Source organism: Protopterus annectens, chromosome 1.part0 (assembly GCF_019279795.1).
Source record: "Protopterus annectens isolate FY-2018-M chromosome 1.part0, PAN1.0, whole genome shotgun sequence".
Classification (NCBI taxonomy): Eukaryota; Metazoa; Chordata; order Ceratodontiformes; family Protopteridae; genus Protopterus; species Protopterus annectens.
This window is the reverse complement of record NC_056725.1, coordinates 551255400-551268862: the sequence shown is the minus strand read 5'-3', so window position 1 is coordinate 551268862 and position 13463 is coordinate 551255400. Positions and strand designations below refer to the sequence as shown.

Here is a 13463-nt window from a genome sequence, read left to right as displayed (position 1 = left end):
AAAGGCCTGCCACTCACTTTGTGGATCCCAAGGAGCAGAAGACAAGTGGTTAGTTTTCTGCTTCTTCAAAGGGACAGCCATCCAGGAAACCTGAGAAGGCCCAGACTCAGGACGGCATTCCCCAACTGCAGTAGGAACCTCTTCCAGAAAGAGAAACTGCAGAACCACATTAGACCCCTTGGAAACAGTCAACCTTGCTTCCCTCTGAACGCCCAAAATGGACACCTGCAAAGCCTTGTTGGACGTGCTGCCTTGCCAGATCCTCACCGACCTCCAACCCACACGGGGTAGAAGAATCTGACAAAACAACCGGGTGAGCCTCCAGGTACATAATAACCTCAGGAGAAACACCCGGCAGAGGCTGGACAATGAAAGATTCCAGCCTTACCTTGTGCACCTACTTCTTCCCAGATGGCTGACCCTCGGGGCAGGAAATTCCATCCATTGTACCCGCTGCAAGTAGTTAAGTCGCTGGTTCTCAAGGTACAAGGAAAGGGAATAAAGCCTACTACGAAGAGTTTTGGGGACAAACGCCTGACAAACTGAACAAGACGTATGGTTGTGAGCAGCACCAAGGCAAAAAAGACACTTATCATGACTGTCTTTATGGGCAATCAGTCTCCCACACTGGCATCTACACTTCCTGGATGACTAACTCCAAACAACACTAAACAAACAGAAAAAGTAACCAAAAACCCATCTGGGTACTTATCAGCAACTGTGAGGAATCCAGCAAACAGGAGTAACACGGTAAAGCCAATAAACAGAAAAATGGTTATAAAAGAGATGTATGCAACAGACCAGTGGTTAAAACAGCATTCAGGCTGGCAGCAAAAAGTTCTAAGGATGGTACGCCTGAACTCCACCTTTATGCCCTACCTTATGCAGGGAGTAAGCATGCGATGCTCAGCGTACCTTAAAGCAAAGGAAATCTTTTGTAAACTGGCTGGACAGAGGGCTTCATGGCAGGGAATCCCATTAGTAAGGAATACTGCATCAGTGAATGTAAGGACATCCATAGAGCCAAAGGATGCGCTTCCCATGGAGACCATATCCAGTTTGTAATGATAGATAAAGGTATGAGGAGTAGTCCATGTTGTGGCTGCATATATCTCATCCATGGACTCCCTGGAGTGGAAAAAAGCTGATGTGGCTATTGATCTGGTGGAATGCGCTTTTACAGGTGCAGATAACTTGTGGTTGTTATAATTATAAATGAAGGTAACACAATCTCTTAGGCATCTTGATAAGGTAACTTTTGAGACAGGTTTTCCCAGAGTTAGACCTGAAAAGGAAACAAATAACTGGTCCGATTTTAGTCCTGTCAAGGTAGAAACATAATTGTCTGTGAGCATCCAGTAAATGCAAGCAATATTCACCTTTATTGGAGAAACTGGGGAAGAAAACGGGCAAATCAATAGACTGATTAATATTAAATTCTGAGACCACCTTAGGGAGAAAGGAAAGGTTGGTTCTCAAAGAAACCCTATCCTTATGGAAAATCAGATATGGGGGTTTCACACATAATGCTTGAATCTCATAAACTCTTCTAGCAGAAGCAATGGCTAATAGAAAAAGAGTTTTCCATAACAGAACTTTTGAGATGGCAAGATGCTGCTGGTTCAAAGGGGGAGTACCAAGGATTCTAAAACCAAGGTCAGATCCCATGGAGCTACAGGGTCCTTGAATTGAGGCTTTAGACACAAGGCACCTTTAAGAAAAACTTTGTATAAGCTATGGGAAATTAAAGAATGGTCATCGTCACCACTGTAAAAATTAGAAATGGCCGCTAACTGAAGTTTAATGGTGGAAGCAGAGGCTCCTTGATCATAAAGGGAAGCTAGAAATTCTAAAACTTTCTCAACAGGAGCCGAAAAGTAGTTGAGATTATTTGTAGAAAATCTCTTCCATTTGCTGGTGGATGGTTTATGAGAAGCCAGAAGAATTATTTTGCACTGGGGAAGTTATATTACTCTGACTGGCAACTAATGGAATTGGAGGAACCAAGCTGTCAGCTTGAGACTGTGAAGGTTGGGGTGCACCAGTCCCTGTGGGAAAGACAGCAGGTCTGGAAGTAGATCCAGTATCCATGGACAGTTAATCAGGTGAGGTCAAAGAAACGGGAACCAGACCTGTCGGGGCCAAAAGGGTGTGTGACAACCGTGCCCTGGCCCAGCAATCAAGGAGCCTCAATCTTCACCACTAACACCAGGGAGGTAGTCTCCTAGAAGAGAAAAGGATAACTAATACACACAGTAAAGTACAATTTCCCTTAAGTGCACACAGAGATCACAGTCAGTCTGGGGTTGGTTGCTCACTTGCTCACCAGGCCCGAATAAGACTCCCCACTGGCACAGCTATAGGGTCCAAGTCTCAGCCTAGCTGGGCAAGCTAAAACCTCCAGTAACCTCTCTGTCCAACCAGTGCTTCGTGCCCCTGTCCAAGTAGCTGATACAACACACACACACACACTTTGAGATAAGTATTTATACTACTTCATAGACACTCCTGGGAAAGGCCGACACAGATTCTCCAGCTGTGCCCCTTTACCCAGACTACACTGTAGTAATTACTGCCACCACCCAACTAATAATATCAGCTACTAAAAGGCCCTTAAAAGGGTGTCCAATTATTACTGTGCGATATTATTATCCAATGGTAGTGTGACTAACAGTCAAGGCTTACTTTAGAGTGGCCTATTACAATAACCTCTACAAATATGCAATGTGCTCTAGAGCTTATCTCTACACAAATCAACCACAGGTAGAAGGTTTTAAAATATTTAATAATAAATAATTAAAACATAAGACAAAACTACTACACCACAGAGATATCTAAGAGTTCAGAGATCACACAGAAACTTAAAATAATACAGTAAGACAGGTCTGATTTCAAAGAAAAATACCTAATCTTTACTAGCTTTAACAATTCCTACAAGAAATCACAGTGCTACAACCTACATACGAGTACAAGGCAGAGTGCTGATAAGTTGGATATCCAGATCAAAATGCCCCCTAGTCTCTTCTGATAAATAGTATTTAAACATTACTAACAAACATGTCTCTCAGGCCCTTACCAAATTACATCATCATTTTTGACACTTACGTTTTCCCAGTATTCATAATGAATCATCTTAACACCTGGTCTGAGTTCTCAGGCCACAAACTGCATTATTTAGCAATCTAACACCTACTCAGAAACTTACAACAATACAAGGCATTTCACATATACATTCTAACAGAAACTAGAGCAATAAAGCACCTTCCACATCTAAATTCTGGTTATAAACTTTAGCTTTAAAACAATGGGCATGAAACCTTCATCCAGACACACTGGAACAGACTTGTAAAACATTAAAGCAATTCATAAGATCTTTTCAACTTTTAAAAGACACATTTGAAATACTTGGCTTGGTTTTCCTTACAGCAGATGGCAATGTTGCAACAATCCTGAAGTTCACACTTTACAGTGTTTTCTTACATTTAAAAACACAAGCCTGTATTTCACATTTACTTACAAATGCCAGAATTATATATCAAATTCTATTTGGCTAGGCTGGCAGCCTTTGCCCATCTCTCCCCAATCGTCACAGAGTGCAATGAGGTTCACTTTGCTTTTCAACCTTTAGGCTTACTTCAAAAACAGGGGAATGAGGGGAAAGGGTGAAAAGGTATAGAGAAGACCTGAAATGCCAGTCAAGTAGAGCATCTTTCGGGAACTCCCCTGAGGGAGGATTAGGGCAAAATAGCTGCTGCATTTGTTATTTATAGGGGAGGCAAAGAGGTTGCAGCAACGCTGGCCCCATCAATGAAAAATTTCCATCTTCTCTTTGGGCTTGAGAGACCACTCATGAGGCAGGAGAATGCATCTGCTCAGTTTGCATGCTAACACGTTGGAACTCCCCGGGATATGCATTGCAACTAGAAAGAGGTTGGAATATATCACCCATTGCCATATTGTGAGAGTTTCCTGGCAGAGGGGGTAAGATCTGGTTCTAACCTGTTTGTTGATGTACCAAACCACTCTGACATGCTGTCTGATTGAATTGCAACTGTCCCTGGAGGGAGGGCAGATTGAAAGGCTTGCAACGCTAACAGCACTGCCCTCAATTCCAGGACACTGATGTGCAAATTGGCCTCTTGCGGAGACCAAGTGCTTTGGACTATTCTCAGTATGGAGTTGGGCTGAGAGGGAATAAAGGGATTGTCAAGAAGAATTTCCTCTGACTGCATCCACTAGAATTGATCCTTCTTGCAGCGACTTGTTATTGAAATGGGATAAGTCATCGGATGTGTTAGGCTGGACCATTGTGCAGCTAAGAGCCATTGAAGTTGCCTCATGTGAAATCTTGTCATAGGTACTAAGTTAATGGTCGCTGCCACAGATCCTAAAATTTGGAGGACAAGAAGCACACGGATTTTGTCTTTGGACATGATCAACTGTACTTGAGACCTTATCTTCTGTAGTCTGTGAAGAGGGACAGAAGCTACATAAGAGACTGTTTTGAGGCGAGCTCCTATAAACTCTAGGTCTTGTGTTGGAGTCAGCTGGGATTTTTTTCTGTTGACTGTGATGCCCAAAAAGTTGAAAAGGTGCAGGATGAAATTTGTGCCTTGAAGCAGTAGACGTCTGGTGGGGGCAGTGAGGAGCCAATCGTCTAAATAAGGAAACACCCGGAATCCATGTAGTCTCAAGTGGACTGTGACTGCTGCCATGCATTTGGTGAACACCCTCGGGGCTGTGGTGAGACCAAAGGGCATCACTCTGCGCTGGAAATGACTGGCTCCTAGCCAAAAGTGGAGAAAACTTCCGGAGCGTTTGTCGATTTTTACGTGGTAATGCGCATCTCGAACATCTGTAGAGCACATCAAATCGTTTTCCTCTAGAAAGGGAAGAACAGACTGAACCGTGACTATCAGGAATTTTGTTTGTTGAACGAACTTGTTCAGAAGGCCGTGATCCAATACTGGTCTCCAGTCTCCTATCTTTTTTGGCACTAAAAAGAACCTTGAGTAAAATCTGGATCCTATCTGGTCTGGTGGGACTTCTTGGATGACCCTTTTTTCTAGCAGCTTTTGAATCTCCAAGGCAGCTTGGTTTTTCTGATTGGGTGGTACATTGGGAACTCTACTTTGTGATCTTGGAAAATGAATAAAGGGGATATGATAACCTTTGGTAATGATTTTCTGCACCCAAGTATTGGAAGTTGTCACCAGGTTGTCGAGTGCAGTGAAAGTTGTCCCTGAATTTCTTCCAGACGTAAGCAATTGGGCCTCCTTTCAGGAGCACTGGTAGGGTTGTCCATAGGAGGAGTCTCAGGACCCCCGATTTTGTGGGTGTCTTCCATTAGAGTTCCCCCCTCTGCCCTGAGGGGAGTTACGAAACGTCTGTCCTGAAAAGGCCCTTGGCACTTCTTGAACCACATCTTCCCACTCCTCTAATTCCTGTAGTAGGACTGCTGAGGAGTTGAAAAATGAATGCCCACAGCAGAAAGGGTCTTTCCATCTTTTTCGCACCTGGCTAGTGTGTCTTTGACTTTAGGACCAAACAAGGATGATCCGTCAAAAGGAGCATTAACTAAGGAAAACTTGAAATGCTCAGCAAACTCACACAAACGCATCCACGTGTGATACCTTATTGCAATGCCTGAACCTGATTCTCTGATCATCCTCTTGGCTGCATGTGCGATAAGCTACATGGAAGAGTTCAAAATAGACTTCAGGGTGGCCAGCTGAGAGGTAACCTTATCCTAACCCCCCCGATCAGACACAGCTCCAGTGAGGGTATCCGATAACTCCTTAATCAGATCCCTCTGGAGTCTAGTAAAATGTTCCATGAAATTCAAGAACCTTAGGGTGGAGGTCAATGAAGCATAGACCCGCTTTCCAAATCTGTCCATTGTCCTAGACTCTTGGTTAGGTGGGTGGACAGTGGGACTCTCATCGGCGAGTTCTTTCTTGGTGGCCACCACCACCAGCATGGCATCTACTGCTAAATCTTTGCCCAACATTGGTGATTTTCGGGTGCTGATAAGATTTTGTCTAGTCTTCGGGGAATCGGAGCTATGAAACCAGGGGCCTTCCACACCCACTGCGCGATCAATTTAATGAGGTCGTCAGCAGGCACAGTCACCCAGGAAGTAGATGGGTAAGCACCAAAGGTTTGCAAGTACACAGATTCCTCAGAGGATGGGTCTTTGGGCTTGCAATCACCCCTCTGCTCTAGGATCTCCAGGAGGTCTCCAAAGGAGACATCTTCCGGGGGTGACCGGGGGAACCTCCCCCTCATCGAAGTCTGTGTCTTCTGTGACAGATTCTTCTGGGGAATCTAAGTGCATCGTCCTGCATGTCTTCTTAGGGGGTGGTTCTTCAGTGGGAATCTCTGAGGAAGAGTCTAAAGAAGAGAGGTCCTGTACAGGGGTAGCTTGCAGCTTCGGTGCTCGCTGTCCTGATGTGGAAGATGGTGGCAGCTCTGGGCCAGACGATACAGAGATGTGCAACACTCCGATGCAGAAGTGGCCAGCTGAGAGCCCGCAAAGGCTAATGGCTTCTCCATAACTTGGAAGGCAGGCTCCCCTGATGAGGGATGGGAGCCTGGAACCGAGAAAGACAACCTTGGAACCGAGTTCATACCCTACTCCGAAGGATCACCATCCGAAGCAGGAGCCAGGGAAGAGCCCACAACTGTCAGGGCTCAGAGTCAAGGACAGCTCCAAATAAAAAAACAGGAACCAACCCGAAACCCTCAGAACTGACAGCCAAGATAAGGCCCCAAGAATCTACCAGTTCCAAGGGAAATGAAGATGTAAGTGCAGTCCTTGGAGCCGAAGAGGAAGTGCCCACTGGCATCAGGACAGTCGGAACTGAGGAAATTGAAGTGGTGGCCTCTAAGCCTCCAGAGGAGGTCAGAGAAGGAAAATCTGGTGGTGTCCTAGGAGAAAACACCCCAACTCCAGAGGGGAGAGAGGTCAGAGAATGGGCAGGAAGGCCCCTGGCCTCCAAATGCTGATCCACCAATCTCACGTCATCTACCTTGGAAAGACTCCAGGAAGATTGAACAGACATACCAGAGGGTGATTCTGGTTTGTCCAAAAAAGGACTCAGCAGCTGACCTACAAAGGGGTCTATGGAAGGGGAATCCCTTGTCCTGGGAACATGTAATGGTTCAGACTTTGGCACCAAAGGGGTGGGTAGAGTCTGCTGTGGTGCAGATGTTGAAGTCGGTACCGACTGGGAAACTAAAGGAGCCAGTGCTGACATCGGCGCCAAAGCTGTTGGTGCCTTGACAACAGTAGCCAGTGCTGAAGGCTCTCATTCTGATAATTTTGGAACCTTAGTCCTCGGTTCTGAGGAAAGTGATGGAACCGAAGGCTTGTTTCTTAGCCTCCAGTGCTGTAGGGCAACGCAACACCGAATGACTCCTCTTTTTGGCGTGATCAGATTTTTGAGTAGGAGGGAAGATTCAACTTGGGCAAAACTTCTTCAAAAGAAGATTTTAGCAACCCTTCTAAAATCAGTTTGTTTCGTCATTCTACCAAGGCCCTGGTACTAAAGGCCTGACAGATTGAAGAGTCTAGATCCAAATGGGGCGCACCCAAACAATATACACAACAGCAATGCCCATCTAAATTAGGCAACTTTTGCCCACAGACTTGGCACTGCTTAAGCCCAAACTGTCCTTTTGCTTTTTTTCCATTTTAGCAGAAGAAGAAGCTATAGAAAAAAAATCAGACAGACACGCAAAGGAGAGATGAAAATTCTACTAACTATGGTAGAAAGAAATACCAAGCTAGGGAAGACAGAAAAGAAAAGAAATACCAACAATGGTAATATGCAGCTACTTTAAAAGGTAAGAAAGGGAGAAGAGGAGGTTACCAACAATGGTAACGAGGATACTGTGAGATATTAAGAGAAGCACAAAACACTCAAATAATATATACAAAGAAAACTAACAAGTAATAACTATAGAAAGGACAGAGAGTTTTCAAAGGAAGATCAATAAATTTTGACTTACATGGAGAGTTATCAGCTGACGTATCTTGCTATCAGAGCAGAAAACGAGATCTGATGTAATAGAGACTGGGGTATTCTGGGTAGAGTATTAGCTTGAGAATTGTTTGGCTGGGGCGAGCTGTATAACGGCCAAGCTAGTTCTGAGGATCGTAACAGAGTCCCATTCATCAAAAATGAATGAAGATTGACAACATCAGATCAACTGTTAAAAACTTAAAAATGTATTTAAAAATATTTAAATACATGTAAAATCCAAAACATTTTATAATCTATCAGACCTCATAACCAACAATAGTTGTAATGAAATATTTTCACTGATGCCAGGATACTGGGATGCATGCAATGTAAGTTGCCATTTAACTTGTTTAGATTCTAAAATCACTTTCATGTCACCTCCTCTAGGATTAATCTTTACATGTTCTAAAATGGCAAATTGGGACTTTTCATAGTGTGGACAAACTTTTGAATGCTTATATAATGCATTTTTTTAATTTTGTTTGCTGATATAATTGTGCACATATATCCATTTATGGAGATGTCTCTCACACCAAGTAAAAGGCCAGGCATTCACAGCACTTAGCAAAATAAACCACAAATTTGGCAAGTCAGTTTCCTTTCAAAAACATCGCTGGAGAACGTATATTGTTCTCTAAAATGAAAGACATTTCCTCTAAAATGTAGGAACACAGAGGACAAGCTCCACACTAACAGATCCCATTCTTTGAGTTGTCTGATGACTCGTATGGGATGAATCGCACTCAAAAAAATCCTTTAAACTCTTTCCTGTCCTGTATATAAATAATGGTTCATGCCTTATTAAATGATGTATAGTAGGATTAGTCTCCAAAATATTGGATTTCTTCTCACTATCTGCTTAATTTCTTCTGCATGGGGACTATATTGCACTATTAAGGCTCTTTTGTAAGTTTTTTCCTAAATGGGGCTGGATGTTCTGTTCCAGTCCTATCCCTAATAAAGGTTTGTACATTTTCCCCCACTGTGCCTGGACATACTGTATCTTCTTATGCCATTTACTAAACTTGGGGGGGGGGTAACCTCTATCTAAAAACATATTGACTACCATATCTAACTCAAAAGGTCCTCCAAGTGTGATGTTATTCTTGCTACACAAATGCATTGCCCCTTAACTACACTTCACTTTTGACTAAGAGGATGACAACATGAAAAGTCCAAACAGGAGTTACTAAATGTAGGCTTCCTATAAATTTTGGATTTAAACCCATTCTCAGTGTGCATAATTAGTGTGTCCTAATAGCAAATTTTATTTATGTTGTAATTGTAGGTGAACTTTAAAAAGCTAGAAGAACTATTGAAGCAATCAATAAATACAGGGGACAGACAGTTTGGGTCCATTCCAGAGGATAAAACCATCATCCAAAGAGCTGACATATAATTTAATACTGTAAACGCTGGTGTAAAAAATTAGAAACACAGTCCTGGCATATATTTAATATTCCCAAAAAATTCTCAGCTGAAATCTGAATTAATCTCCCAATCCAATAAAACCAAATTTGCATAAATGACGACACATGAGGCCCCCGTAGCCACCTCTTGGTTTTGTTTAAAAAGTTCCCCTTCAAAAATAAAATTAAATTGTAGTCAAATAGTACAGAATAAGTTCTACTATCTGATTAATTTTATCATTGGAAAAAGTAGTAGACTGCACTATACTATTGTGAAAATGTTCCAAACCTACATCTTTAGGGATGATTGTGAATAAATCTACCACATCAATAGTTAATATCATTTGTACACCAAAAGTCTTTCTTTAACCTTCCTAGAAAATCCCAGGAATCCATAATCAAATAGGGAACAACTTGATAAACTGATTTTAACCATTGGCCAATGCACAACCTTAAGGGATGATTTTTGTACCCCCAGGCCTCGACAATCAGTCTAAAGGGTGGTTTTTGAATGTTTTATAGATCTTGGGGATGCCAAATATGGTGGAGACAATGGGCTTTTCTACTTTAAGGGTTTTGTAGATATCTAATGTTATTCTCTGGTCAAATAAAAATTCATCCAAATATGAGTCAATTATCTGGTATGCATTCTTAGACATTGGGGAATTAATTTCAGTGTCATTCAACAAGTCATTCATAATATTACAATAATCCTGGGAATCAAAAAGCACTATATGCCCTCCCTTGTCTGGTTTCATGATACAGATAGTCTTATCTTTCTGCAATGATTCAATCAACTCTCTTTCCTTTTTATTAAGGCTTGGATTATTTAAAAAACTTTTTGTTGGGGCTAATTGTAATACATATGTGTCTTCCATGATTGCTTTGTCAAATATACTTAAAATGGGGTGCAGCTGCGGATTGAAAATGCTTCCCTTTTTTACTACCTCCTCACTGTTAACTTTAATATTCTGCTCGGCCTATCTTTCATCAAAAAAGATTGCCAAGTTGAGTTTTCTTGTGAAAAGTTTAACTTCAACTAGTGAGTCCACAACATCAAAACTCCTATAGAGAACAAACGTCAGCCCTTTCTAGAATAAAGGAAGGTATGTTTAGTAAATGACATAAGAAGATGTGTCCAGAAACAGTGGGAGAAAATGTACAAACCTTTATTATGGATAGGACTGGAACAACACATCCAAGCCCCATTTAGGAAAAAAATACAAAAGGGCTTAATAGTGCAATATAATCCTCAAGCAGAAGAAATTAAGGAGATAATGAGAAGAAAGTAGCATATTTTGAAAACTAATTACACTATATATAATTTATTACTGCCTGAACCATTATTTATATACAAGACAGGAAGGAATTGTTTGAGTGGGGTTCATCCCATACAAGTCAATAGACAACTCAAAGAATGGGAACTGTTAAGTGTGGAGCTTGTCCTCGGTGTTTCTACATCTTAGAGGAAATTTATTTGATTTTAGACAATGATATATGTTCGCCAGTGGTGTTTGTGAAAGGAAAATGCTTTGCCAAATTTGTGGTTTGCTTTGCCAAATTTGTGTTTTATTTTTCTAAGTGCTCTGGATGCCAGCCTTTTATGTACAGTGGATATAAAAAGTGTACATACTCCTGTGAAAATGCCAAGTTTTTGTGATATAAAAATAAAACCATAATAAATCATTTCAAAACTTTTCCCACCTTTAATGTGACCTATAACCTGTACAATTCAATTGAAAAACTAACAAATCTGTTGGGGGAAAAATATAAAAAATAAAAAACGTACAATAAGCTGGTTGCATAAGTGTGCACACCATTAAACTAATATTTTGTTGAAGCACCTTTTGATAAGCATTCAATAGTTTGTCAATGCTATAAGAAGTTCCAATTTGCCATTTTAGAACAAATAAAGGTTAATCCTAGAGGAAGTGACATGAAAGTGATTTTAGAATCTAAGCAAGTTAAATGGCAACTTAGGTTGCATGCATCCCAGTATCCTGGCATCATTGAAAATATTTCAATACAACCATTGTTGGTTATGAGATCTGATAGATATCTGATTTTGCATATATTTAAATAGTTTTAAATACATTTTAATACATTTCTAACTTTTTAACCATTGTTTTTATACACAATTTTAAGTTATATCCATTTTCATTGTGGTTTTTATACTAATTGTCTCTGACATAATTCAAACTATTCTTCCTTATTGTTTGTTCAAAGAGCTGCATAGCCGATTAATTGATTCCAATCAGAGCTGTGTGTACGCAGGTATATAAGGTGTATGTATTTGAAAAAAAATGATTGTGATGAAGTCTTGTTTTTTTATTAGGATGAAAGGCTAAATCTGCATTCTTTGTATGCGATTTCTGTAATAAACTGGTTTGTGTGGGATACAGAGTGGTGAATCCTTAGATCCTGGTTGCTAGCGTTACATTTTTTGGTAGGTACTGAGTCGCTGCAGTAACGGTGCACTAGTGTGGTTCATAGTTGCTTAACTTTAGTATTTGCCTTCTTCTTATAGCTGCATGAATCAATTTGTTATATTTATTGCTGTGGAAGAGTCTACTAACCTGTACCAGGCATGCAAAAGACACATACAGGGGTCTATGGCCATATTATGATTTATGTCCTGGAGCAATCCAGGACTGTTTCCATGCCTTAAATGCCAACATAAGGTCTGGCTCTCTTGCACTCATGATTAAGATGAAGATGCTATCAGAAAATCAATCAATAAGTGTTATATACCAACTATGCATAAAATATCGCTGGTCTTTAAAAAAGTAACTGTTAATCATGCTTACCTTTTTTAATGACTTTACGCCTAATGCCTTCTTTTCTAGCCCCATATATAGTCTTCCTAATTTTAGCCACATGGAAGCAACATTCAGAGAATATGGTGGATAGTGCTTACTGAAAAAGAAAAAAAATGTAGATTCAGTATTAGTGATGTGATCGTTTTAATACAAAGAACAAAATAATGAAGAGATAAACATGACTATGTCTATAAGCTAATACAAGAGCCACACAACATAAACTATGCTATCAGGCATGGATGCCCTTCAGAAATTTACAGAAAATAGCAGATATATTGCTAACAGTTGATTTATGAAGAGGACCTAATCTGATGGGCTTTATGGATGGATTCAAAGTTAACAGGTAGTCACTATCCTTGCAGTCCAACTGACCATCGAGTGGCCAAGCCAAAATTCCCAGTTACCTCCAGCAATCGGCATCTAACAACAAGAAGGGACCATGCCTGGAAAATTATGCTTGCCTGTGGTGACACTGGTCATTAACAGCACAGGTCAACAACATAAACTTTGCTCATCCCTCCTGCCTAGCAGTTCAGGCTCTAACCACCAGCAAGCACCCAGCTGTACATCAATAACAACGTAGTTAAGTTTTGGCAAATTCATTGTTAATAACATATATAAAAGTATATACTTGGCCAGCATACAAAAATTTCCATAGTTGAAGCAAGATGAAGCAACCCAACTACAGGGGGATGGAGGGAGGGTACTCCTAACTCATCAAGGAAGATCATCTTTGTAAATCAACTGATAAAGCTAAGAATGAATGCTACGTTTAACACACAGTTCTCTTTTAACAAGGAGGATCCTCTCTGTAGATCAAATGCTAAAGTAAGAACTTGTCTCTTCTATTAAATATCAAACATCCTTCTTGAGAAATTTCATTGTTAGGCTGATATCCAAAAAGTAAAACCACATCAGGACCAGCTGGAATTCTAAGTGCTGCGCATCCCATGAAAAATGGCCCAACTCCAAAGATGTAAACATGGAAATTTATCTGGAAAGGGAGGACAAATCCTGAGCTAAGGTGTGCAAGTGCATTAAAGGTGAATTAGGAGAGCACGGACAGTAGCTACTCAGAGGGAAGTGGTCAAAACTGTAGCTGGAGCTATCAGGTGCAGCAATTAATGGCACCAAGGCAGCCTCCCGGGGTGAAGGAAACTGAAGCCCCTGAACTTCACCTGAGACTGGAGATAAAATACAAATCACTC

General features: G+C 41.0%; 1 protein-coding gene across 1 annotated transcript in view; it reads right to left on the bottom strand.

The window, feature by feature from the left end:
• Window positions 1-13463, bottom strand: part of SMYD2 (SET and MYND domain containing 2) — a 762982-nt gene that overhangs the window by 78884 nt on the left and 670635 nt on the right. Inside the window, exon 11 of the mRNA XM_044061287.1 lies at window positions 12244-12352. Within this exon, the coding sequence (XP_043917222.1) occupies window positions 12244-12352 (109 nt within the window). The remainder of the gene's footprint in view (window positions 1-12243; window positions 12353-13463) is intronic.